A 26,214-nucleotide genomic window follows, 5' to 3' on the forward strand; every position below is an offset into this window, starting at 1 on the left:
GCTCTGCCAGATTGTTTTTTCTTCTCAGACCAAACCCTTGAGCGGTCCACTGTTTGTTTGTTTATTCAGTCTGTTCCGTTCTTGACAAATACTTTAAGTAAAAGATATTTAACAGCATTATCTGTCTCCTGAGTCGTGCATTTGGGTCCACCCTAAATCCCGTCGTGACAATATTTCTCCTGAACTTTAAGACCTGTCAGCAATTTGTACTAAAGTTAAAGAACGCTAGTAGCTTATCCAGGTACCTGGTATCTTTAAATCCTCCATGAGTCGATGATTGTGTGAACATAAGTGGGCTTCAGTCTAGTTGTCCCAATACTTTTGATAAGAAGTATCAATATAAATATAATTATTAATATACAGAAGATGAACAAGCTAGAAGAGGAATCCCATAACTGTTATTACATTATGGGTTCAAAATAAATTACTTTTGTGAATATAATAATGCAATAAAATCCATTTCATGAACAGGTGAATTACATTTGGGCCAATTTCTAGAAAATAATCTTTCTGATTATACAACACGTGAAGCGCTGACTGCAGCAGGCCTCCAGCCAAACTGAGACAATGATAGATGCTTAATGGGTTGTACAACTCTGCAGGAACACATTTAGAAATAGGAAGGAATAGATTCTTATTATTCATAAAACATTTGCGAACACGTCATGTTTTAAACACCTGGAATTGTTTGCATTCACGTTTACTAGATTGAAGTCTTCTCCTCTGTCTTTACTGGGATATCCTGGCGTGTTACCGTGGGCGACTGTGAATTAGTGGTAAGCAGGGTCGTCTAGAAAAGCGTTCTACATGTGCACCTTCCTCCTCTACACCGATGATGATTAGTGGCACAAAGAGTCTGGGAAACACTCAGAAATGCACGTGGGTTTGAATTATGGGGCAATGAAGTGGTTAAGGCACATATCTAGGGCAGTTATACTGTCTACATCCATCAATGATGAGAAATAAGACTGTTGTTTTAAATTTATTTATTTCTATTGCACACACACACACACATGCATTCTGTTCCAAAAGATCTTCAATTATTTACAAATAATTAAGAAATAGTGCACGTCTCAGTCACGTAAAGATAAATATAGAACCGTTTTTAAAAGAAATGTATACACGGTATAATTGGCACATCCAGGAGACAGGCTTTATCACCAGCTGTGCACGTTTCCTGTTTGTCAAAGAGACGATTCAAACAGGCACATTTTGCAAATGCAGCTTTAACAAATACAAAATACTCTGCTTTAGACGGCTACAATGTACATCCCTTTAAAAACATCCCTTGAAAATAGCCCGAAACAGGGATCCAGCCCCTTTAGTTATCAAGATTTCTCTCTTTTTTTAAATAATCATGACCATAAGAAAACGTGTAGGAGCCCCTGACAGCCCACATTCATTTCCCCTTTGATAGAAGAGTACAACTGGTGGTATACTTGACATAAACTTAAGTGCAATTCACAATACAAGAAGATGAATTGAAAAGACGACACAGAATGATTTACTAACAGCATAACAAATTAAAACGTCCTTTTTAAAACAGTGTGATTATTATACTGAGCAACAGCGACATCTACTGTTTATGATCAGCATCATTTAGCTCTTTCCATTGAATACACGCCACGCACCCAACGTCACTAAATGTTCAAATGTTCTTGCTCGTACGAATTAATCTCTTTGGTGGCTGTTTCCCAGTTGAGAAATGTCCCTTGTGATTTATTATTCCAAGCAAGTTCAAGAATTTATTAAAAAAACCTGCTCAAGAAATGTGCCTGAAGACCCAGAGTTTTTAAATCAGTGGCTTCCTTTTGATCCCCTTTTCCTCATTCCTCATGACTTCCATCAGTCCTCCTTGCCTTCTTCCGCTAAGAAGTAGGGGTTCTCGTGGCCTTGAACCAGATAGGTGTACCGGGATGGGTCTTGATCTTTGAAGGTGTTCATCCCTACTGGGTTGAGATCATATGATCCCGACTGAAATGTAAGTGGAAACAGTCAACATATTAGTATCTTTCAGATGGAGAGACTTCAACCATTCAAAGAAAAACACTCACAAAAGCCAAGCAGGTAAGCGCAGGCCCCAATGTCCAGTGAACATGGCTAATAACTAGCACCAGCTGAGCTCCTGTGCGTTTACATGCAATCTCACGGCTTTCCACAACACTCTTTCGTGAAAAAAGCTCCCCATCACCTGGAAATCCTTCCACCTTAATTCTTACTGTGGCCTTTCTAAATCAACATCACGGGGCACCAAAGGAAATCGTTCAACTAAAATCCAAGCCTTACCTTTTTCCCTCCTTTGTACTTCGGCTGAAACCCCTAAAGCAACACACTGGGAGTCAGGCAAAGCAGGGAGCATGGGAGGGAGCTACGTGCTCGGATATATATATATATATATATATATACACATTGTGGATGATTGGATGAAACATACGGGTATTCTTAGGATCTAAAACATCAACTAAGCTTCCAGTCCAGCTCTGAAATGTGAGCATGGATTTATTGAAATTGTAATGATGTTGAAAAAACAGCTAAAGGGAATAGAGACGTCTAAAGAGCTACATTTCAACATACGCCCACGTGTATTTGTTCACCTGCAAATGATCAAATCCATGCGTACCGGTGTTTTTAGGTAAGTGATGCAATCAGGATGCAAGGTGGAGGGGCAACACTGAACAAATTAGAGGCGGATTTAGCAGATGATCGACGCGATGCGAGGCTGTGAGTGAGGATTAGTGGCCAGGAATTCAGAGGACGGAGACGACAGAGGACGATGTAATAACTCACCAATCCGTTGGTTGGATGTTTTTTGTCCACCAGAACACGAGCGATGCCCCCTTCTGACATCTCTATTGGAGGAGCTGCCTCTAAGTTCATGGAGGCTCGGGGGATGGGGGTGATGCCAGTGGGCCAGGGCTTGTTTAAATCACCGGATGAGTACGGGCTGCTGCTGTAGTCCTGCTTGCTCCTTGTGAATCCCCTACTGATGTACAGACAGGGAATGGAAATTGTGCTTGTTTTTTATTTTCTCATAATTGTTTTTACAAAATCAAACAATAAATGGATCCTTCCAACAAGTACTTTCTAAAGTCTTCTTTCACTTTTTCGTATCTGACATATATCTGTAATGTTGTCCGAAAAAAACATACAAATAAAAAAACTGATTAGGAAACACGATCACTGTAGTCCATCCATCATACGCCTTCTTGCTGCCATAAATACTCACTAACACATCACATAATATTAATCTGCGGCTGAAAGAAGTCCCCAACTCGTCATCCTGCTTTACTGTTAAAAACACTAAAACTACAGTCCTAACAAAATATTTGTGACCCTTATGTAGTGCCAGGCTTGGGTTGAATAGTCACGGGGTCAAGGAAAGATGGGAAGGAGAACTCAGAAGGAGTTAGGAGAAGACAACCGCAGAGTTTAGAGAATTGTACTCCACTTTCAATAAAGCACTCAAACTACAAAGCTTGGAAAGATGGACTACAAAAAAGTGCATCTTAGATATGAAGTATTACTTTATTAACAACATAAGCAACCTGGTTCAACTACTATATTAACGTAGTTGGAATATAAATGAAAGGAGAATATAAAAGTGAAAACAAGGGATTGTCCCATAGTACAAAGCTACTAAACTGTCTCATTGTTCAGTTTCAAACATGTGTAAATAAATACGATCTCCCACTCACAAAGTCTCATATCCCTCTGCAAAGAATTGTGGGGTGGCATTATCTCCTTTCCTTTCATAAAGGAAGGTCCAGTGTTTCCTAAATAAGGAAGCATTAAAGCTCCTTTCCTTTGCATTTAGAGAATTCGACCAGCACTTATACTTCCGGGTCATTTCACTCCGTTTCCTAAACTAAAAGGACTATTCGACCGGACGTTATCTTTTCACTTGCAAATAATCATAGCCATATATGTGCTAAATATTTACAGGCCAAAGTGTGAGCATAGGAGTGTTTCATATCCTCACCAGTAGCAATATATGAGCAAAGCCAGGACGATGATGAGAAGAGCTCCCAGCATACAGGAGATGATCACCACCGCGAGCAGCGACGCTGTAAACACATTGTTAGATTCACGGGTCCGTACAGAAGTGTTACTACAGCTGCTGCATTCTACTGACAACTGTGTTGTTACTCACAGTCATTGCAGTTTAAGCCAGCGTAACCGAATGCACAGCTGAAAGACAAAATAAAACAGTTAATCACAACGACATTTGTTTTCTAGAGCGTTCCTGCTGCACATTATTGGAGTTCATCACTGAATCCACACGAGGGAGCCAACTTCACATTCACATGTACCACATACACGGAAATATACAACAACGTGGAAGGCGTGTGTACTCACAGTTGGCACACGTTTCCCACTGCCCTCTGCCCACTTAGACACACTACAATGAAAACACAAGATTTTAAAAACACACAAAATGCACAAATAGACTGAAATGAAAAGATAACAAGCTACAGTTTCAGTTTTCAGACTCAGTCCCGGCAGATGGAGACGCGCAGCACGCCTGGTTACACAGTTGCACACGCAATGAAAGCATGAGCTCCGTATGGAGGCTGCATGATGACGATGACAAACAGGCTTATGGTGGTACATTATGCATTGGGGAAACCTGGGAAAGGAACTGCATGCAGCATTAGCTTTATTTGGCTATTCCTATAGATGATTTCCTTGGTTACAACCCTCCACAGAGAAAGAGAAAGCTGTGATTCTCCCACTTGTTTGTAGGGGCACAACCCCCGTTTGAAATAAATCAATGTCATCAGTCATCAGAGAGATGTATGGGTCAAGGGTTGGCATTAAAGGAAAGGCTACAGCTCTTGACCTTGTCTCTGAGTCTCACCCCCTGTTGTTTCTCCCACTCGTTCTCTCACACAAGTATTTCCCTGAGGATAAAAAGGGTTGGTCCCAGTTCTCTGAACAGTTCTTTGAGTGAATATGAAGCTTTAATAATCTATAGTGCCAGGCTAGCAGACATTGTAAAGGTTTCCCATTTATTTCACATAAAATACAACAGTAGAGCTGTTCTCCTGTTCGAGTGTGTTCATTCAAACTAAATACTAGTCTTGAAGAAAGAGTTGAATAAAGAGTATGAAGAAGTAGCGTTCACCACTGCAGCTGGTGTTGGAGTACGGGATGGCGATGTAGCCCTCTTTACAGGAACAAGCAGCTTGGCCATTTGAATTTCTGCACGTTGTCGTGGAGAATTCACATGGAAGTGGCTCCTGCATACACAGGTTGATACCTACGAGAGATAACATGTAAAACAGGTGTATAAGAAACAAAACTCATGCAGTCATGTTACCTGCAAGTCAGGTTCTCATAGACTTACCTATAAATGTAGCATTAGCCAACAGGCCATTTGACGGGTTGGCTATAGCTTCATTGATGGCCTGATTAACAGACTCTTTAGTGGCGGTTGTGTTGTCAAATATGTTGTTTACAGTTGCTTGTACACTTCCTGGTCTGGGGAATTGAAGAGAAGTAGCAACAAAGGTTTAAAGATAATCGTGTCACTTTTGGCAAAGTATCTTTCTGCATCAGAAGAAACACAAAATACTCACTCAAGTTGCACAACATCTGATTGTTTATACCCCGGCTGATTTTTGAGGGCCTCTCTGAGCTGTGAAACAGTATAAGCATGTGGTTTAAGGACGGAGAGAAAGCATTTCATATGAAAAGATAAAAATGCTTCGTGAGCCCAAAATCTACCGCTGCCGAGATCTGAGCTGCTGTCTTCTGGAATATTCCTGAGGCCCTGTCGCTCATGTTCTTTTCAAATGTCAAGGAGGTGAGATGAAGCTGGCCTGGGAACACTTGGGCTGAATGAAAAGGAGGAGAGGAGAGAATTGGGCGAAGGTCTTCCCTCTGCAGAAATTTCTCATCCGACCAGACATGAAATGTTGTTCATGTTCTTACCAGCTGCACAGCGGCCATTCACCAGGAAGCGACCAGAGAGACACTGGCATGTGCTATTAAGACAGACGCTGTCGAGTGGGCACGGGACGGCAGGACACACTGATAAGAGACGGAGGAAAAATTATCTGTTGAACAACTGGCCATCAAATGTGTTTTTTTCACGTGAATTGAAATTGTCAAACCTATGAAAACTGTACAATAACTTTGGGGGCAGTGGAAACAAAATGTTGACACATCAGCACATTTCAGTTGATATGGAAAAAGTGATTATTTACACATCCAGCAATATAATCACTCACTCGTAGAATTGAGGGAATTTGATTCACACTCTTTTGGGCTTTGTTTTAGTCTCTGCCCAATCCAGCTACTTGCTAACTGTGTCTATCTGCCGTTTGGGGCAGAGCGGGTAGTGTCCAGTGGGTTTATCAGAGCTTCTAAGCTGAAAACAGCTGCCTGCTTTGGCCGGAAACAAGGCTGTGAAAGCAGTGAGAGTGAACCAAAACAGTCGAGTCGAGAGGCGGACAGATACACAATGAAAATCCCTCCGTAAAGCCGAGGAAGGGGAGCTGTAGATTTAGATAATAATTCTCTGGAGGTTCATCACTATGAGCAAACCTTTCATATTGTCACCTTTTTACATTATATTTAGATTTTTGTTATTGGACAAATATTGATTGTAATAGTTTAATTGCAATACAACAAATCTTATTTTTTTTGTCATGATAAACCATTTTAGCACCAAAGGAATTATCTGTAGCATTGTGGGTCCTTGTGTATGCAAAGATTAAGGACATCTTTTTCAGCTTTCTGTTTGAGTTCATCGATAATACACCTGCAACGTGAAATATTTGAGTAAAGTACAAACCTATAACAGGAGGGACGGGCGGGACTGCTGTTGTGTCTTTTGGTCGCTGGGTGGTGCTATTAATGGTGGTACCAGTACTGATGGTGGTGATGGATGTTGGAGTGGTGGAGGAGCTATTGGTGGTGGCGTCTGTTGGTCGCTGGGTGGTGCTATTAATGGTGGTACCAGTACTGATGGTGGTGATGGACGTTGGAGTGGTGGAGGAGCTGTTAGTGGTGGCGTCTGTTGGTCGCTGGGTGGTGCCAGTGATGGTGGTAGCAGTACCAGTGGTAGATGAGGCTGATGTATTGCCACTCACTGTAACATAAAAAAATGTGTCTAAACCAGTTCATGAACATTCAAAAAGTGAACTTCTAATAGAGCGAGTCAGTGAATGTAACTGGATTGAGAGTGAACAGGATAGATTCCTAGCATCACAATGTTAGCATTGTCCTTATTAGCATTGTAGCATACTGACATTAGCATTGAGTTTAAAGTACTTACGTGCCTGACAAACCTCGGTAATCACTTGGAATTTGCAACAGCTCTGCATTTAGCATACTTATTGAAAATGGCCACATGCAGCTTTAATGCATGACCCACTAAATTCCTACTCACCTGTGTGTTATAGAACAACATTTCTGTAACAACAAACATCAAAACTCATCATGCTGTTAGTCCTACCTCCTGAGGTCGTTGAGGGACTAACGGTGCTGGTATTTCCGGTTGGGGGTGCGGTGCTACTGTCTGAGGAGGTATTTGTGGGGAAAGAGCTGGAGTTGGAGATGGAGGTAGGTGAAGAGGGTGGGGGTACTGTTGTGAGTGTTGTGTTTGTGGTGGTAGTGGAGGATAAGGGTGTAGTAGTGGGAATAGGAGTCTCAGGAGGGATGTTAGTAGAGTTTGTACTTGCGGTGGTGTCGTTGCTGGTGTGTGTGACCGGTGTACTTGTGGTGGTGTCGTTACTGGTGTGTGTGACCGGTGTATTTGCGGTGGTGTCGTTGCTGGTGTGTGTGACCGGTGTACTTGTGGTGGTGTCGTTGCTGGTGTGTGTGACCGGTGTACTTGTGGTGGTGTCGTTACTGGTGTGTGTGACCGGTGTACTTGTGGTGGTGTCGTTACTGGTGTGTGTGACCGATGTATTTGCGGTGGTGTCGTTACTGGTGTGTGTGACCGGTGTACTTGTGGTGGTGTCGTTACTGGTGTGTGTGACCGATGTATTTGCGGTGGTGTCGTTACTGGTGTGTGTGACTGGTGTACTTGTGGTGGTGTCGTTACTGGTGTGTGTGACCGGTGTACTTGCGGTGGTGTCGTTACTGGTGTGTGTGACCGGTGTACTTGTGGTGGTGTCGTTACTGGTGTGTGTGACCGATGTATTTGCGGTGGTGTCGTTACTGGTGTGTGTGACCGGTGTACTTGTGGTGGTGTCGTTACTGGTGTGTGTGACCGGTGTACTTGTGGTGGTGTCGTTACTGGTGTGTGTGACCGGTGTACTTGTGGTGGTGTCGTTACTGGTGTGTGTGACCGATGTATTTGCGGTGGTGTCGTTACTGGTGTGTGTGACCGGTGTACTTGTGGTGGTGTCGTTACTGGTGTGTGTGACCGGTGTACTTGAGGTGGTGTCGTTACTGGTGTGTGTGACCGGTGTACTTGTGGTGGTGTCGTTACTGGTGTGTGTGACCGTTGTATTTGCGGTGGTGTCGTTACTGGTGTGTGTGACCGGTGTACTTGTGGTGGTGTCGTTACTGGTGTGTGTGACCGATGTATTTGCGGTGGTGTCGTTACTGGTGTGTGTGACCGGTGTACTTGTGGTGGTGTCGTTACTGGTGTGTGTGACCGGTGTACTTGTGGTGGTGTCGTTACTGGTGTGTGTGACCGTTGTATTTGCGGTGGTGTCGTTACTGGTGTGTGTGACCGGTGTACTTGTGGTGGTGTCGTTACTGGTGTGTGTGACCGATGTATTTGCGGTGGTGTCGTTACTGGTGTGTGTGACCGGTGTACTTGTGGTGGTGTCGTTACTGGTGTGTGTGACCGGTGTACTTGTGGTGGTGTCGTTACTGGTGTGTGTGACCGGTGTACTTGCGGTGGTGTCGTTACTGGTGTGTGTGACCGGTGTACTTGTGGTGGTGTCGTTACTGGTGTGTGTGACCGGTGTACTTGTGGTGGTGTCGTTACTGGTGTGTGTGACCGGTGTACTTGTGGTGGTGTCGTTACTGGTGTGTGTGACCGATGTATTTGCGGTGGTGTCGTTACTGGTGTGTGTGACCGGTGTACTTGTGGTGGTGTCGTTACTGGTGTGTGTGACCGATGTATTTGCGGTGGTGTCGTTACTGGTGTGTGTGACCGGTGTACTTGAGGTGGTGTCGTTGCTGGTGTGTGTGACCGGTGTATTTGCGGTGGTGTCGTTGCTGGTGTGTGTGACCGGTGTATTTGCGGTGGTGTCGTTGCTGGTGTGTGTGACCGGTGTACTTGCGGTGGTGTCGTTACTGGTGTGTGTGACCGGTGTACTTGCGGTGGTGTCGTTACTGGTGTGTGTGACCGGTGTATTTGCGGTGGTGTCGTTACTGGTGTGTGTGACCGGTGTACTTGCGGTGGTGTCGTTACTGGTGTGTGTGACCGGTGTACTTGCGGTGGTGTCGTTGCTGGTGTGTGTGACCGGTGTACTTGCGGTGGTGTCGTTACTGGTGTGTGTGACCGGTGTACTTGCGGTGGTGTCGTTACTGGTGTGTGTGACCGGTGTACTTGCGGTGGTGTCGTTACTGGTGTGTGTGACCGGTGTACTTGCGGTGGTGTCGTTACTGGTGTGTGTGACCGGTGTATTTGCGGTGGTGTCGTTACTGGTGTGTGTGACCGGTGTATTTGCGGTGGTGTCGTTGCTGGTGTGTGTGACCGGTGTACTTGAGGTGGTGTCGTTACTGGTGTGTGTGACCGGTGTACTTGCGGTGGTGTCGTTACTGGTGTGTGTGACCGGTGTACTTGCGGTGGTGTCGTTACTGGTGTGTGTGACCGGTGTACTTGCGGTGGTGTCATTACTGGTGTGTGTGACCGGTGTACTTGCGGTGGTGTCGTTGCTGGTGTGTGTGACCGGTGTACTTGCGGTGGTGTCGTTACTGGTGTGTGTGACCGGTGTACTTGCGGTGGTGTCGTTGCTGGTGTGTGTGACCGGTGTATTTGAGGTGGTGTCGTTACTGGTGTGTGTGACCGGTGTACTTGCGGTGGTGTAGTTACTGGTGTGTGTGACCGGTGTACTTGCGGTGGTGTCGTTACTGGTGTGTGTGACCGGTGTACTTGCGGTGGTGTCGTTACTGGTGTGTGTGACCGGTGTACTTGCGGTGGTGTCGTTACTGGTGTGTGTGACCGGTGTACTTGCGGTGGTGTCGTTACTGGTGTGTGTGACCGGTGTACTTGCGGTGGTGTCGTTGCTGGTGTGTGTGACCGGTGTATTTGCGGTGGTGTCGTTACTGGTGTGTGTGACCGGTGTATTTGCGGTGGTGTCGTTACTGGTGTGTGGTGGTAAAGTTGGAAAACTGCTGGTTGAGTGGTCGCTGCTTGAAGTTGCAGGAGTGGTGGATGTCGTGTTCATCATTCCCCCATCGCTGGTGACATTATGTGTTGTAGGATCTGTTGCTGTCATTCCTAAAGTCAAACAATAGCACAACAAATAATTAATGGGTGCTATACAGCAATTTTAACAGATGCAAGCCCAGTATTCACTTGGGCAGGAAACGGTTTGTGCATTGTCTGCTGCATCGGGAACAACGCAGATGTGAGAGTAAACAAAAGCGGTTAAGCTGAAGAACATAAAACCAAAACAAGCAGCTAAAATAAACTAAAATACTCTTGATTCTCACATTTTAACAATTTTACAAAATACAACATTGTAGGGGACTCTGTTGGGAGCACATAATTCACAAGACGAGTGGGGTGGTGTGCATGATACGTGACCGGGTCCCTTTAAGAGCTGGGAGCGTAACCAGGGCAACGGGGTGGCGTCGAGGGGTTCGGGGTTATCATCAAGTGCCCGTTCAACCTCTGGATATTCCCAAGACGGCACTGATCACACCTTTCGGCCTCTTTGAATTTTTGAGGATGCCGTTTGGCCTCAAAAGACTTTCTAGCGCCTCATGGACACTGTGCTTAGGGACCTGCCTTTTTTGTTTGTTTACCTGGACGACATCCTGGTTGCCAGTTCATCGAGGGCAGAGCATATGTCTCACCTGCGGATATCGTTTGCTCAGCTCAACCAACACGGGTTGATCGTCAACCCAGCTAATTGTCAGTTTGTGTTGACAACCATTGTCTTCCTGAGACATCGCATCACTAAAGACGGGGCCGTTCCCCTTCCAGCGAAGGTGGATGCGGTGGCTAACTTTCAGCGCCCGCTCACAGTGAAGGCACTGCAGGAGTTTTTAGGAATGGTAAACTTTTACCATCGATTCATCCCCCAGGCAGCACAGTTGATGCGACCCCTTTTCGAAGCCCTGAAAGGCAAGACTGTCAAACAAGCAGTTGACTGGACAGAGGAGCGGGACCAGGCATTTGGGGATACCAAGACTGCTCTGGCAAGGGCAACGATGCTGGCACATCCCGCACCCAAGGCTCCGATCGCCATTACCACTGACGCTTCAGATTTTGCAGTGGGCGCCGTGTACGAGCAGTGGGTGAAAGGGGCATGGCAGCCACTTGCTTTTTTTAGTCGACAGCTGCGTCCTAACGAGAGAAAGTACAGCACTTTTGATCGGGAGCTCCTTGGCCTGTTTCTTGCCATTCGACATTTCCGGTTCCTGCTAGAGGCTCGACAGTTCACAGCTTTTGTGGATCACAAGCCATTGACATTCGCTATGCGTAAGACAGCTGAACCATGGTCAGGCCGCCAGCAGCGCCAGCTCTCCTTCATCTCCGAATTCACCACGGATGTTCAACATGTGGCAGGCAAACATAACCTGGTCGCAGATTGTTTATCAAGAGCTATCGTGGGGCCGGTTCAGTTGGGACTGGTTTATGCTAAGATGGCGGAGGATCAAGTTTCGGACCCAGGCGTGTAGGAATTGAGGACGGCAACAACGGGACTGCAATTGGAGGAGGTTCCATTCGGCGAAAAAGGGACCACGCTCCTCTGCGACGTCTCCACAGGTCAGACACGACCGGTTATTCCCACCGGATGGAGACAGCAAGTGTTTGACACTATTCATGGTCTTTCGCACCCCGGCAAGAAGGCATCGCAGAGGTTGGTGACGGCGAAGTTTGTCTGGCACGGCTTGAAGAAAGATGTGCGAAAATGGTCAGGGACTTGTGTGGTGTGTCAACGTGCCAAGGTTCACCGCCACATAAAAGCCCCATTGTCACAGTTCTCAGTTCCAGAAAGGAGGTTCGAACATATAAATGTGGATCTGGTGGGACCCCTTCCTCCGTCCCGAGGGTTCACACCTCCTCACCATGGTGGACCGAACCACGCGTTGGCCAGAGGCCGTCCCGCTGTCATCAACGACATCGGATGAGGTGGCTCGAGCGTTCATTGGGACTTGGGTCGCCAGGTTTGGGGCCCCAGCTGACGTTTCCTCGGACAGAGGCCCACAGTTCACGTCGGAGCTCTGGAACGCAGTAGCAGAAAGCCTGGGGGTGAAGCTCCACCGTACTACTGCTTATCACCCACAGGCTAATGGGTTGTGCGAGCGGTTCCATCGCTCAATGAAAGCTGCTCTCCGGGCCAGCCTCAAGGACGGGGGCTGGGTGGACAGGCTCCCATGGGTCATGTTGGGGCTCAGAACAGCCCCCAAGGAGGACCTTCAAGCTTCATCCGCCGAGTTGGTGTACGGCCAGCCGCTGCGGGTTCCTGGGGAGTTCATCCCCAAGGTCACAGACCCGTGGTCTGCGACACAACAGCGGGCCGCTCTCCTGGAAAAGGCTGGAGTGTTCACCCCTGTGCCCACGTCGCAGCACGGCCTCCCGCAGTCACACGTCCCGTCCAGCCTAAAGACAGCAGAGTACGTGTTCATTCGCCAGGACGGCCGCCATGGGCCCTTTAAACCGCCCTACGAAGGACCGTTTCGCATTCTAGAGGCCGGGGACAAAACCTTCAAAGTCGACGTTGGCGGGAAGGTGGAGCAATTGTCGGTGGATCGCCTGAAACCAGCACATCTCGACCTAGACCAGCCGGTAAGGTTGGCCGAACCCCCGCGGCGCCCTCCTATATTTCCACCACGCCGCTGCAAGGCCCAGAAGCTGCCGGCAACGGCTGCGCTGCCTCCAATTCCGTCTCCAGTAACAAGGAGTCGGGCAGGACGGTTGATTCGGGCCCCGAGACTATGAGTGTGTTTTTTTGTTTTCTTTAGTCTTGGTGAATTCTGGGGGTGCGTATGTAGGGGACTCTGTTGGGAGCACATAATTCAAAAGACGAGTAGGGTGGTGTGCATGATACGTGACCGGGTCCCTTTAAGAGCTGGGAGCGTAACCAGGGCAACGGGGTGGCGTCGAGGGGTTTAAAAGGTCACGAGGTGTCAGTGTCACAGGTGAAATGTTTGTGTGAGAAAATAAACGGCCACAGAGGTGTGCAGCCAAAGAAAGTGACTTTGTCCATATCGTTCATTCCCGCGCTCCTACAACATCCTCTTTTTCCCAGGACACTCACATCAGATCAGGAAAAACTCCACCAAAGGAACTTTAACAGAGGGGAATAATAACAGCAGGAGTGAATACAATAGAATAATATTAATAATGAAGGCATTAATGGTAGCAGTAAAAGTACAATAAGCAACATTTTTCATTTGATCCACTAATACAAATATAAATATTGATTATAGCAGCTTTAAACTGTAATATCTCCACATCACAGTTTATAGGATTATGTATCAATGCTAAATACTGAGGGTGAATAATGCATTCATAAAACAAACAGTTATTGTATCCACAATGTTAACATTCACAGCAAATACAAGATCTGAATATTAATTCCGAATCAAATGAGATCATCTGCTTTTTACCAGAAGCTGGAACAAACAGCTGCCAACATAAAACAAAAAGTCCAACACACTGTCCACGACACTGACGATAGAAGTTAGGCTGCAATCACGGAGGCTGTGACTTAAATAAACATGTGACATCGAATGTGGAAAAATGGACAAAAGCTGTGACTCAGCAAATAAGAACTACCGCAAGTGACGGCTGTTTACGGCACAACGTTGTCAGTGAACTGTCAAACTCTGCCAAATCCCTTTGACCGTCTTCAAGGAAAGAGCTGCCTCCTATTTGCTCAGTGTGACGTGTAGTAGGAGATCTTTTATAATGGCTGAGGCTGTTTACCTTCAGGTCCTCGTCTGTATGTATTGAACGATTACACTCAAAGTTCCTTTTCAGCAGTTAGAGAGAGAAGATATCACAGATCGGTGGACGCCTTGCTCAAACAGTTTTATCCAGTAAATTGCCTCAAAAGCACCAGGGAATGGTGAGTAAACCAAGATAAATATCACATCCTGGACGGGATTTGATTATTAGCTGTGTACAAGGACCTGCCTGACATAATGTCTTTGTCGCCTGGTAACCAAGACTCATTTAGAGATGAAAAGCCACAGTCTCCGCACGCCCTCTGACGGCAAACTTTATAAGTTACGATGAGCTTCATGCACGCCCACACCCATACCCACCTTAAAAAATGATGTATTTGGGTAGTGGAATAAGGGATTAAACAATCAACAATGGAAGATGAGGAAGTGCCAAAAGGTGGGAAAGACATAAGTCTCAGGTGACAGTTATAAAAGTCAAGGAGTGGCGGAGTTAAGCAGGGCTGGGTCTCCACGTAAAGTAGCATAGCGTGAGATCATCGCTGTAAAACACGCATCAAGTTGTGACGAAGATTTAAGGGCAATAGACTAATCTTACTGGAGGACCAGAGAGATTCCAGATTGATGAAGCACCTCTTCAATCAGATGCAGTCTACCCTGTCTTGATGAGCCCTGTGTTACATCTTAGTAGAGTATCAATTGCAAGTACTCATGAGTTTCCATGAACGAGTTAAGGTTTAATCTTTCACCTCATTGTTGCAAGGCCGATAAAACCTCAAAGCCCAACGTTTTATCTGCTTGTATCACAAATCCTCACATTTTAGCCGTTTTCTCAGATTCTTAATAGAATGGTAATTTATAGAAACTGGGCCGACACATTCCATCCCGTCGGTTAGTCAGGTGTGTGTGACTTGTTCCACTGCGGTGTCTGCGCACCATGCAAGTGTTAGAGCTAGCAGGTGGATCTGCAAGCTGAAGGAAAGCTCTGAACATGTCAGAAATACAGCTTTTGACACAATATCAATGAACACACAATCAACCCTGGAGCAGCTGATAAGCAAAAGAGTTCCATTAACTCCGTTGGTGTGGACTCTGTCAAAAGGCCATATCAGCTATGTGTGTGTGTGTGTGTGTGAGTGTGGAATAACTCCTTTCTTATCAACATCTCCACATTATTGTGCGAGTGCAAAAGCACATTGTGCCACTCTCTCTTTGTGTCTTGACTAATGATACCCTTAAACTAATCGCGTTAGACGCATTTGTTAATCGAACACGGAAAACATCATAATTATCAGATTAGCGAAAACGCATGACGTTCCCATCATTCCCAGCTGTACTTCATGTTTAGTGATGCATGAAATGTGAACATAGCCAACACACTGAGATGGGGCCATGGTAAACGGCGGGCGCACGTTAGAATCCTGACGTATGAGCGCCGCTCTGCCCAAGTGCAGCCGCACAAAGCCGCGAGCACGGCTGCAGCTTCTTAGTCGTGTTCTAGCGATTTGACTCACGAGCGGTGAGCTCCTTAGAGAAGTGCAAGTAGGCCGGTCTGACGCAGAGGATATCTCGCTTCAGCAGATTGTCGATAAAAGGTGAGCACCCCGATCTGGTCACCTACGGGTGTTGTGGCGAGGGCGAACTTAGCACCCGATTTGATAACCGTGACATCAAAGCAGCCTCCGTTGGACACGAGGGAATGCAGAGATAAATATCTTGGCCGGAGTGAAGAGTTATGTAATCCAGTGGTGTAATTTATAAACCATTTTAAAAGTCACAATCAGTAAACTAGTGTCGTTGTTATCAGCGACTACTTACCACCTACAGCTGAGACGATGACAAGTAGAGCTCAACAAAGAGGAAGAAAGGCTTTTGTTTCACATGCCAGTGCTGCCACTGGGAAACAAAGATTATATTTTTTTTTTGGGAGTGATGACATTTTGAAATTACCCGAAATTATTTGTATGCATTGAATGCAAATTGTTTTTTACAATACATCTGCATAACCACACTGACCCAACAAAGGCGCATTTCTTTCCATATTGCCTGCCATGTGATTATTATAGTCTGATTATGGTGTGATGTTGCTAGCAGAGGGAGACCTTGAACATTATATGATATTTAACAATGGCTTCTGACATTGTGAGGCCTTTCTGATATCTGCTTAAATGTCATAAATAATCCAGGTAAAGAGATACCAAACAAATGTTATGGTCTCGTAAAAACGCAGTGTATTTATGGACATGGGGGAAGTGGTGGACAAAAGGAAAATCACGAGAAAAAAAAAGACAATGAGTGTTGATGGCTTGACGTCAACAAACACAGTGGTTCTTCTTCCACTATTTTGATTGTGATCAGTGCTTCCACCTTCAAAGTTCAGTGCTGCTTCTGTATTTTCATTTACAAGGACATTTCAGCCATAAATATATTGCATCGAAAAAACTGTAATGTTTAGAGACAACCCATTAAGCCAAAGACTGATGAGACATTATCTGCAACAGTGTATGTTCACCACAGACCACAGCATTTCATAAGCCACACCTTAGAAGCCCAATGCTTCTTCTTTTTTTGTGAATTTGAAGAAGAAGATAATCACTTAAATGGGAAATAATGTCAACAGACAGTGAGTTAGTGTAATATACAGTTAAGAACACCCTCTTAGTTGCAGATCTCACAGAAAGCTTTGTCTCTGAGGATTTAACCTACAGCCGGATAATCCCCTGCAGACACAAAAGAGACGGCTGGGTCAGGCAGGGTGACAAGTGGGTCTAAGGTCGGCCTGCGCGCACATTTCCAGGAGGATGTGGATAAGAAGGCCCACCGAGCGCTTGGGTTCAACCATTTTGGTTTGACAAACTATAACTGTACTGAAGCGTCTTAAAAGCTGCCACGCTCCTCCACCTCGACACTGAACTGAAACAAGCGCAGTGTGGGAGTGTATCTGTTGCCACGGAGATGTCTGCTTCCAGCTGTCAAAGCCTCGCCTCACTTCAATTCGCAAACAGTAAACAAAACTGAGAGAGTTTCAGTGGCGTGCTGCACTTCAGGGCATTTCTATTCAGGCAAGACAACGGCCCTCCTGTGAAGTACCTGCTCACAAGCTGACTGTCAGATCCAGTTCCCCCAACTTCCTGTCCTCAACTTCCTGTCCACACTGCCGCTCCCCGAGAATAAATCAGTGTCAATGACACACAACAATTAATTCTGAGCAGTTCAGAGAGCCGCAGACGAACACCCTCCTGGTTCTCGATGTTGCAAATATTTTCAGTTTATCGTTGCGAATAAGGGAAAGTGCGTCCTTAAAAAATGAAGACAAAAAAATAAACAGCCATGATTTAAGAATTGTCACAGAGCAGGAGATGAACTGACAGGTTGTGGCCTAACAGTCAGGAAGGGCCTGAGGCTGCGTCTCATTAGGATGCCGAGTCATGTGGAGAGCTGACCTGTGTGTCTCAGAAATCATCCAATATGACATCTGAAACAAGCTGATGAAAGGCAAAAATGCTGGAGGCACACAGAACTCGAGCTCTTAGCTCAGTACTTGTCGCACTTTGGGTCCCTTTTGCCAGCTAATGAGAGTCAACATTTCTTACATACTACTTTATGACCTCCTGGTATTTAACGGTGTCCATCCCTGCGTTACAAGAACCTCATGGCACACCAATTGATAGACACAGGTCAGTTTGGTTGAGGGCAAACCCGCGGCCCGAGGGCTGCACATCAAAGCGCCGCCAGGAGCGACCTCACAAGACTGAGAGGAAGCTTCTTTCTTCTGTCATCCCGTCTTGTGTTCAGACGGTACACTGATGGGGTGAAGGGGGTGGGCAATATAGGTGAGATGTGGGGGTTTCTTTCAGTGTGACTATTGTGGCAGCCAGCCACGGACGAGACCACGAGGGGAAGTAAGGGATGGGAAATACCGACTGTTCCCTGTACTTCCCCACTGCGGCCCAGAGAGGGAGCCAACGGAACACCGACAGCCAGACAACAAAAGTGAAAACACCTGGGGGTGATTGGAGGCACGGGCCGGCAACCAATCACCACCCGGTACGTGGCAGATAAAAGACAGGACAGAAGCCCACAAGGAGGAGGTGGGGGAGACGACGATACGCCCGATTGAACTAAACCTCTGGTATTGGGAAATAAAAGACTTTGCATTTGATGGTAAATTGGGTGTGGACAGTTTAATTATTATTTCTCAGTCACGGGGCACCCGCCGGGTGCCACACTATGCACAGTCAGATCAAATAACGACAATGATTTGATAATCAATTAATTGTATTTTTTTTTTGCAGGAAAAGTAGTTCCGACTTCTAAATTGGTGGAATTTTATTTTTTTATGATTTGTCTTATGTGAGAGTACATTGAACATCTGTAGGTTTAGGAATATTGATCTAATAAAAAAAGACATTTGATGGTGACACTTTGGGATATGGTGTTTTTCTTCTCATGTTATCCGGTAAGTAGGGATGAGAATTGATAAGATTTTAACGATTCCGATGCCTTATCGATTCCTGCTTATCGATTCGATTCCTTATCGATTCTCTTATCGATTCTTATTGGGCAAGGGGTGAAAAAAAGAGCACAAACGGGTTTATTTACATTAATTTTCTTTTATATAATGTTCTATAATGCTGCACACACCATATACAGTATGTATACATACATTTACATTTTTTTAAATAACCAAAAACATTTATACATATTCCTCTTGAACTTAAAATAAAACTTACATAACTTAAATAAAATGTATTCTGTTTAATTTAAACATGCTCCTAGAAATTACAGTGCTCCTTCCTTTTTTTTAAAGGGTATATGAACTGAGCTGCCAAAAATGAAACTAGCAGTGGCAAATACCAAGTGTGCAACCATCAATTGTTTGGATCATCAACAATTTTTGTGCAGAAAAATAAGCATGTCTGCTTTCTCCGGGAGGATACGCGATCTCTCAGGACTTATTGTGTCTCCAGCCATGGAGAACACTCTCAGATGGGGTGGAGGATGCCTGAACACAAAGATATGAGGAGGTGTACAAGACGTGCTGTAGCCTGTGACCCAGACAGACCACCAGCCTCTGAACCGGTCTGACTCTGAACGTCATCAGCTAAATTGGATGGCAATGGAGATTATTTATATAGTGAAAGCTGGTTTACACAATGAACGCCTCCACATTTGGACCGGCCCCCTGAACAATATCAGAGACGCATTCCGATTTATTATTTTTTTCACCTGGCCCGCTGCCGTTGAGATTGCAGTGAGACGCGGAGAAAATGTGAAGTGGTGCTCTTCTTCGCAATAAAACATCTTTGATGGGACGTGTCGCGTCTCGGCCAATCAGCGTTCAGATGTCCACAGCGTTTGGGAAGTTAGGTTAGCTTGAATGTTAGTCCGCTACATCTGCTGCTGGCACGCTGCACGGTGTAGCGATACTAACAAAGTACCCGTACGTTAAAAACGATGTGATTTAGCATAGATTTAGTATCGATACTTCATTAAAAAAGCGATCAGAACGCACGCAATGCTCCGCTCCGCTAAATGCTGTCTGCGCTCACAGCGCTCAGCCGTAATGCGCGCACACAGGTGAGAACACTCTCACCTCACACTCTCACCTCACACGAGCACTTTTTGTCATGTGAAATGGAGCCAAACTTTAGAGCGCCTCTGCCTAGTTGCCATGTTTGCTGCAGTCTGAAGAAGAAACTACAAAAGTTTGCGCATGCGCAACGCCACAGAGGACCGTTAGCAGAACCGTTAAAGAATTTGGCTGACGATCCCAAACAATCGGTTCACTGGGAACCGGTTCTAAAACAGAACCGGTTCTCGATGCCCATCCCTACCGGTAAGTAACTACCGTTAAAGGCTGGGCGTGGAACAGGATAGGAAAGAAGGGGAAGCCTTGTGACTAATAATCAACGCCAGCTGTTGTGGGCCTAAACATTTTTTTTCTTGGCTTAGTTTACCTGTTTCCGTGTGATTCTTTGACTATTTCTTGTGTGTGTTTGAATGCAAATGAACAGTATGTTTTCGAACATACAGTGTTAAGTGTAAATCCTTGATGAGATCATCACGCATGTGAGAGAAAGATGATCTCATCGAGTATTACCGGGACAATGGGATGTATCATTAACAAATGAGTAATGCCGTAGCCACATTGAAGCCGCGTACTCTTTGTCGTGCTCAGACTTTGCTCTCTGTCCCATCTGGACAAACTCCATCTTGACTGGGAAGACCAGCTCCTTCTCGATGCCTGAAACACACACAGAGGATCTTAGCATCCTGAAGAGATCCACGATTGTTTTCGAAACAACGTCATTTACTTCTGCTCAGCTTTCTGAAGACAGCCTCCAGTTAAAGCCCGATTCTTCAATCGAACAAGGAAGAAATTAACGTCCTGTCTCCGAGCAAACAGAGCTCTTACACGGTTACTCGGAAGTAACAGATGGCTCTCTGGAGCACGGCTCACTCGCAGGGCCTCTGCACATATCATATCCAATTAAAGCCCCGACGGCACATGCTTTCCAATTACAGAGTGAGATTTACTGCCCCGGAGAAGGTCTAATCCAACAGGATGCAGCAGGGACGCGGGGGGACAGAGGGAGAAAAGAAAGGGAAGAAACAGCAACAAGTGTGTGTGTTGGAAGTAAAGACGATGCGTGCCAGCAGGTGAGAGGCCGTCAAATGAGGAAGGCGAGATCAGTTTTATGAACAGAAACCAGGAGAGGAGGAACTGTGTGACACAAAAACAACACAATGGCGTTTGCTGAAACTGAGCTCTTCTTTAACTTTTCCAACTGTTGTCAAATAATCGCTGAAGAACAAGTGTGGGTAAAGTATGTGAGCCTCCACAGCTTGTCAAGTTGTCGATTAGTTGGTCCACAGAACCTTTTAGCGTCTGTTTTGATGTTCGAATGATTTTTGGGGGGTTTTCAAGCAAAAATGGCAAATATTCTTTAGGTTTAAGCCTCTCAAGTGGGACGAATTGCAGTTTTTCCTCTATTATTGTATGGCGGTAAAAAGTATTACAAGATATACAAGACAAGAAAACTAAGGCCATGTCCTTTTGTTCGAGGCCATCAATCGTAAAGTCATCATTAGTTGTCGCTCTACGTGGGTCTGTGTCCCGTCACATTCCTAGAACTGCCCGTTAAATCCAGAACAGACTTGGCCGGCTCCAACAATGACCTAACTATGACAAACCAGCAGAACGTGACACATGATACACAGTAGCAGGGAGGAGGAGGAGGCATTAAACATGCTCTGCTACTCTCTCTGGAAAGATTTCTTACAGAGGGCACAAGAAAATGTGGCGCCAGAGGAGGAAGAGGAGGAGGAGGAGGAGGAGGAACACAACCCTCAGGAGGTCTTTTCATCTGGACGTCTTTACTGCTACTTCAGACGCACTCAGTCAAGCAGCCCGACGCTGAAGCGCCCATCACCTCCCGGGTCTCCCTCATGACAGGAAGGGAGCCACACAAATGGCCTGCAGGCTCGCAGCGAGGCTCCGGCACATGACAGTGACTGAATCTCAATATTCAAACACGGGACCGTGAAACACAGAGATGCTCTTCATATTTATTCAAAATAATAAGAGAAAAAGAAAAGGGTGACCAATGGATTTGACTGCAACGAAGCTTAGCAACAGTGGAGCGCTCATAAACATTCCTCAGGGCAGCTTCCCTGTCTGCAATTTGCTTACCAGCCTCATGTGGGAGTGGACGACGCCATCATCTACCTGCTGCAACGAGCTCAGTCGCACCTGGATGGAACCGGTGTCTCTGTGAGAGTCACTTTCTTTGACTTCTCCAGTGCATTTAACACCATCCAGCCACTGCTGCTGAGTGAGAAGCTGCGGGTGGCCGGTGTGGACGCGTCCACCATCTCCTGGATCACTGACTACCTCACAGGCAGACCACAGTTTGTCAGAATGGGCCGTGTGCTGTCTGGAACGGTGGTCAGTGATGTTGAGCCCCACAGGAACTGTTCTGTCTCCCTTCCTCTTCACCCTGTACACCAGTGACTTCCAGTACAACACGGAGTCATGCCATCTGCAGAAGTACTCTGATGATTCTGCAGTGGTCGGGTGTATTAGGGATGGACGGGAGGAGGAGTACAGGGCAGTGGTGAGTGACTTTGTAAAGTGGGGCGATGAGAACCACCTGCGGCTGAACGTGGCCAAGACCAGAGAGATGGTGGTGGACTTCAGGAGGAAGGCGACAGCTCCTCCACCTCTCAGTGTCCTGGGAGTGGACGTGGACATGGTGGAGGAGTACAAGTACCTGGGCGTCTCCATCGACAGCCGACTGAACTGGAAGGCCAACATCAACGCTGTGTACAAGAAGGGATGAGTCGACTCTTTCCCTGAGAAAGCTTCGATCCTTCAACGTGTGCAGCAAGATGCTGGAGTTATTCTACCAGTCGGTTGTGGCCAGTGTGCTGCACTTTGCCATTGTCTGCTGGGGAGCAGCATCGGAGCCGGTGACACCAGCCGTCTTAACAAACTTGTTAGGAAGGCTGGCTCCATCATCGGCTGCCAGCTGGAGCACCTGGAACAGGTGGTGGAGAGGAGGTCGTTGAAGAAACTGGTGTCCATATTGGACAACCCGGACCACCCTCTCCACCACCTCCTACAGGGACAGAGGAGTACTTTCTCCAGACGTCTCCTCACGCTCCGCTGCCACAAGGAGAGATACAGGAGAACATTCCTGCCGACGGCTATGAGGCTCTACAACAGTTCACCTCTTGCCAGATCACCCTAACCCTTCTTATATTTTGTGTTTTGTTTTTTTATTCTTGTGTGTTGCTGCTACTGACTCGACAAATTTCCCCTTGGGGATTAATAAAGTATATATCTATCTATCTATCTATCTTCAGCTCATGCACACGCAGAGTAAACTTTGTGTGTGGAGTGTTCTTCACTTCAGGGAGCCGGCTGTAGTTTGACCGATGAGTCCTCGCTGCCATCTGTTTACCCCCAGAGAGGTTTGAGTTACACCGAAGGGGCAATGAGTCAGAGTTCAAGACTATTTGGGGGGGAAACCCCATGAATGTATCGGGAGAAAAAAAGGAAAAGATGCATGTTGCTTAAATAACTTGAAGTCAAATCTTCCAACAATTAAATCAAAGGCTAAACCATGGCTGCTATGCCCTCACAGAATGTGGGTAAGTCTGTTTCTGGGTTCCTCACATCCTGAACTGTCACACAACAATGCCCTTTATCGGGTGTCTATAAAAACGGTTTACCTTGTCGGCCTCTCACCGTGCCAGCAGGTGAGAGGCCGTCAAATGAGGAAGGCGAGATCAGTTTTATGAACAGAAACCAGGAGAGGAGGAACTGTGTGACACAAAAACAACACAATGGCGTTTGCTGAAACTGAGCTCTTCTTTAACTTTTCCAACTGTTGTCAAATAATCGCTGAAGAACAAGTGTGGGTAAAGTATGTGAGCCTCCACAGCTTGTCAAGTTGTCGATTAGTTGGTCCACAGAACCTTTTAGCGTCTGTTTTGATGTTCGAATGATTTTTGGGGGGTTTTCAAGCAAAAATGGCAAATATTCTTTAGGTTTAAGCCTCTCAAGTGGGACGAATTGCAGTTTTTCCTCTATTATTGTATGGCGGTAAAAAGTATTACAAGATATACAAGACAAGAAAACTAAGGCCATGTCCTTTTGTTCGAGGCCATCAATCGTAAAGTCATCATTAGTTGTCGCTCTACGTGGGTCTGTGTCCCGTCACATTCCTAGAACTGCCCGTTAAATCCAGAACAGACTTGGCCGGCTCCAACAATGACCTAACTATGACAAACCAGCAGAACGTGACACATGATACACAGTAGCAGGGAGGAGGGGGAGGCATTAAACATGCTCTGCTACTCTCTCTGGAAAGATTTCTTACAGAGGGCACAAGAAAATGTGGCGCCAGAGGAGGAAGAGGAGGAGGAGGAGGAGGAACACAACCCTCAGGAGGTCTTTTCATCTGGACGTCTTTACTGCTACTTCAGACGCACTCAGTCAAGCAGCCCGACGCTGAAGCGCCCATCACCTCCCCGGTCTCCCTCATGACAGGAAGGGAGCCACACAAATGGCCTGCAGGCTCGCAGCGAGGCTCCGGCACATGACAGTGACTGAATTTCAATATTCAAACACGGGACCGTGAAACACAGAGATGCTCTTCATATTTATTCAAAATAATAAGAGAAAAAGAAAAGGGTGACCAATGGATTTGACTGCAACGAAGCTTAGCAACAGTGGAGCGCTCATAAACATTCCTCAGGGCAGCTTCAGCTCCCTGTCGAGGGGTTCAGCTCATGCACACGCAGAGTAAACGTTGTGTGTGGAGTGTTCTTCACTTCAGGGAGCCGGCTGTAGTTTGACCGATGAGTCCTCGCTGCCATCTGTTTACCCCCAGAGAGGTTTGAGTCACACCGAAGGGGCAATGAGTCAGAGTTCAAGACTATTTGGGGGGGAAACCCCATGAATGTATCGGGAGAAAAAAAGGAAAAGATGCATGTTGCTTAAATAACTTGAAGTCAAATCTTCCAACAATTAAATCAAAGGCTAAACCATGGCTGCTATGCCCTCACAGAATGTGGGTAAGTTTGTTTCTGAGTTCCTCACATCCTGAACTGTCACACAACAATGCCCTTTATCGGGTGTCTATAAAAACGGTTTACCTTGTCGGCTTTCTGAAAAAACAGAAAAACACTTATATTTGTTCATGTGATTCAATTTTCTAGGTCTTTACTCCTTATCTTCAAGTATCCGTAAATGCCAGACCTGTGTTTGCCTTGATAAAGGTTAGTGGATTCTGTAAACACAGGAACAAACAATGATAATGGGTCCAGATAATCTTTCCCTCTATTACTGAATAAGTCACATGTGTTGTATTACCATAAATTTCTGTTGTCAAAAAATATATAAATAAATTGGGAATCCAGAAATCAACACTATACTGCGTATATATGTGTATATTGTCCCCCAAAAAAAGCTCTACGATTGTTTTCATTTATAATGAACTGTACACCATTGTAATAGATACACCTGCAAATACATTATTTGGTACAGGTAGATGTTTGCCTGTGAAGGCAAATAAAATGGGTCTAATTTGCCCTCCTAAAAATATAAATGGGTTATAATAACCATGGGCCATGATTCAAGAGGCATTGTAAAACTCACAGAAAAATGAGCAGATATAATGAGGCCAGAAACGACCAGATTGTCCATAAAATAATAATAACACAAATAAAAGACATACTATATACTATTTTTTTCTGATCATACATCTGTACTTGTACTTATCCAAGCAGACCTTTGACTGCAGAACTTTTACTATAATGGAGAAAGGACCACTGGCCCCGCTGTATTATTAAATGTGTGCTGAGTGCAGTTAAACTCGTAAAAAAGTCAAATTAAAATATATATCTAGGGCTGAGTGTTTACTCCAAATCAATACAGAATGTGTGGCATACAGTTACAGCCCGTTAACAGTTTTATATCAGTGTTGGAGGTGAACTTTCACTCACCTTTGATAACAGCGACCAGGAGACACACGACAGGTAGGAGGCTGCGGGGAAACATCTCTCCGGTCTTCGGCTGTCAAACGACTCGTGTCCGGGGGAGCAGGCGGTGGAGAAGCCCCGTGGTCGGCCGGTATAGCGGTGAAGGTAATGGGGCCGTGCAGACGTGTTTCCTCCGGGGTGGACTCGCTGGCTGCTACAGGTGGCTCGGACTGGAAGCTTCAGCCCGCGATAGCATTAAAAGCTTTAGTCCCTCCTCTGATTGGCCGGCTGACCTGTCACTCATCGTTACCGGAACGGGGCCGCGCGGCTCTGCCTGCAGCCAGAGACCAAACCGTGACCCCGTCATCAACGACACAGTAACTACCGTACAGGAAATGCCTTTTTATTAAAACATTTAGAGTGAACAAAGTATGTGCCTTGCCCAGGGGCAGTTGGTCAGGGTTAGCAACTAACATTAATATTACATGATAGTATATGTATCACAGCAATATGCCCTTTCAAATAATTGTGAACAAACAACATATTACTTTAATAATATATAACTTTGGCACAGCAGCTGCTTTTGAGTTAAATGTCCACAAGCTAACATGTTTAAACTAACAGCTTATAACTACATGATGTACCATCTATATCTGATGCTCAAAATGT

General features: G+C 45.8%; 1 protein-coding gene across 3 annotated transcripts; it reads right to left on the minus strand.

Annotated features, from left to right (window-relative positions):
• Window positions 1–969: 969 nt before the first annotated feature.
• Window positions 970–25,777, minus strand: si:ch211-198m17.1 (mucin-2). Of its 3 annotated transcripts, none has more exons than XM_056406450.1 (14): window positions 25,570–25,777; window positions 7,463–10,411; window positions 6,800–7,096; window positions 5,935–6,033; window positions 5,728–5,837; window positions 5,580–5,638; window positions 5,348–5,481; window positions 5,126–5,260; window positions 4,357–4,399; window positions 4,151–4,188; window positions 3,980–4,064; window positions 2,788–2,980; window positions 2,287–2,319; window positions 970–1,974 (listed from the first exon to the last, which is right to left on the minus strand). In XM_056406450.1, exons 1-14 carry the CDS (start codon window positions 25,622–25,624, stop codon window positions 1,846–1,848), a joined length of 4,359 nt encoding a protein of 1,452 aa, XP_056262425.1. In that variant the 5' UTR covers window positions 25,625–25,777; the 3' UTR covers window positions 970–1,845. The 3 variants fall into 3 exon arrangements, with proteins under 3 accessions (XP_056262425.1, XP_056262424.1, XP_056262426.1); XM_056406449.1 differs by having other exon boundaries at window positions 2,788–2,983; window positions 25,570–25,776; XM_056406451.1 differs by lacking the exon at window positions 2,287–2,319 and having other exon boundaries at window positions 2,788–2,983; window positions 25,570–25,775.
• Between the last annotated feature and the right edge of the window lie 437 nt (window positions 25,778–26,214).

This window comes from Pseudoliparis swirei, chromosome 23 (genome assembly GCF_029220125.1).
Source record: "Pseudoliparis swirei isolate HS2019 ecotype Mariana Trench chromosome 23, NWPU_hadal_v1, whole genome shotgun sequence".
NCBI classification, from domain to species: domain Eukaryota; kingdom Metazoa; phylum Chordata; class Actinopteri; order Perciformes; family Liparidae; genus Pseudoliparis; species Pseudoliparis swirei.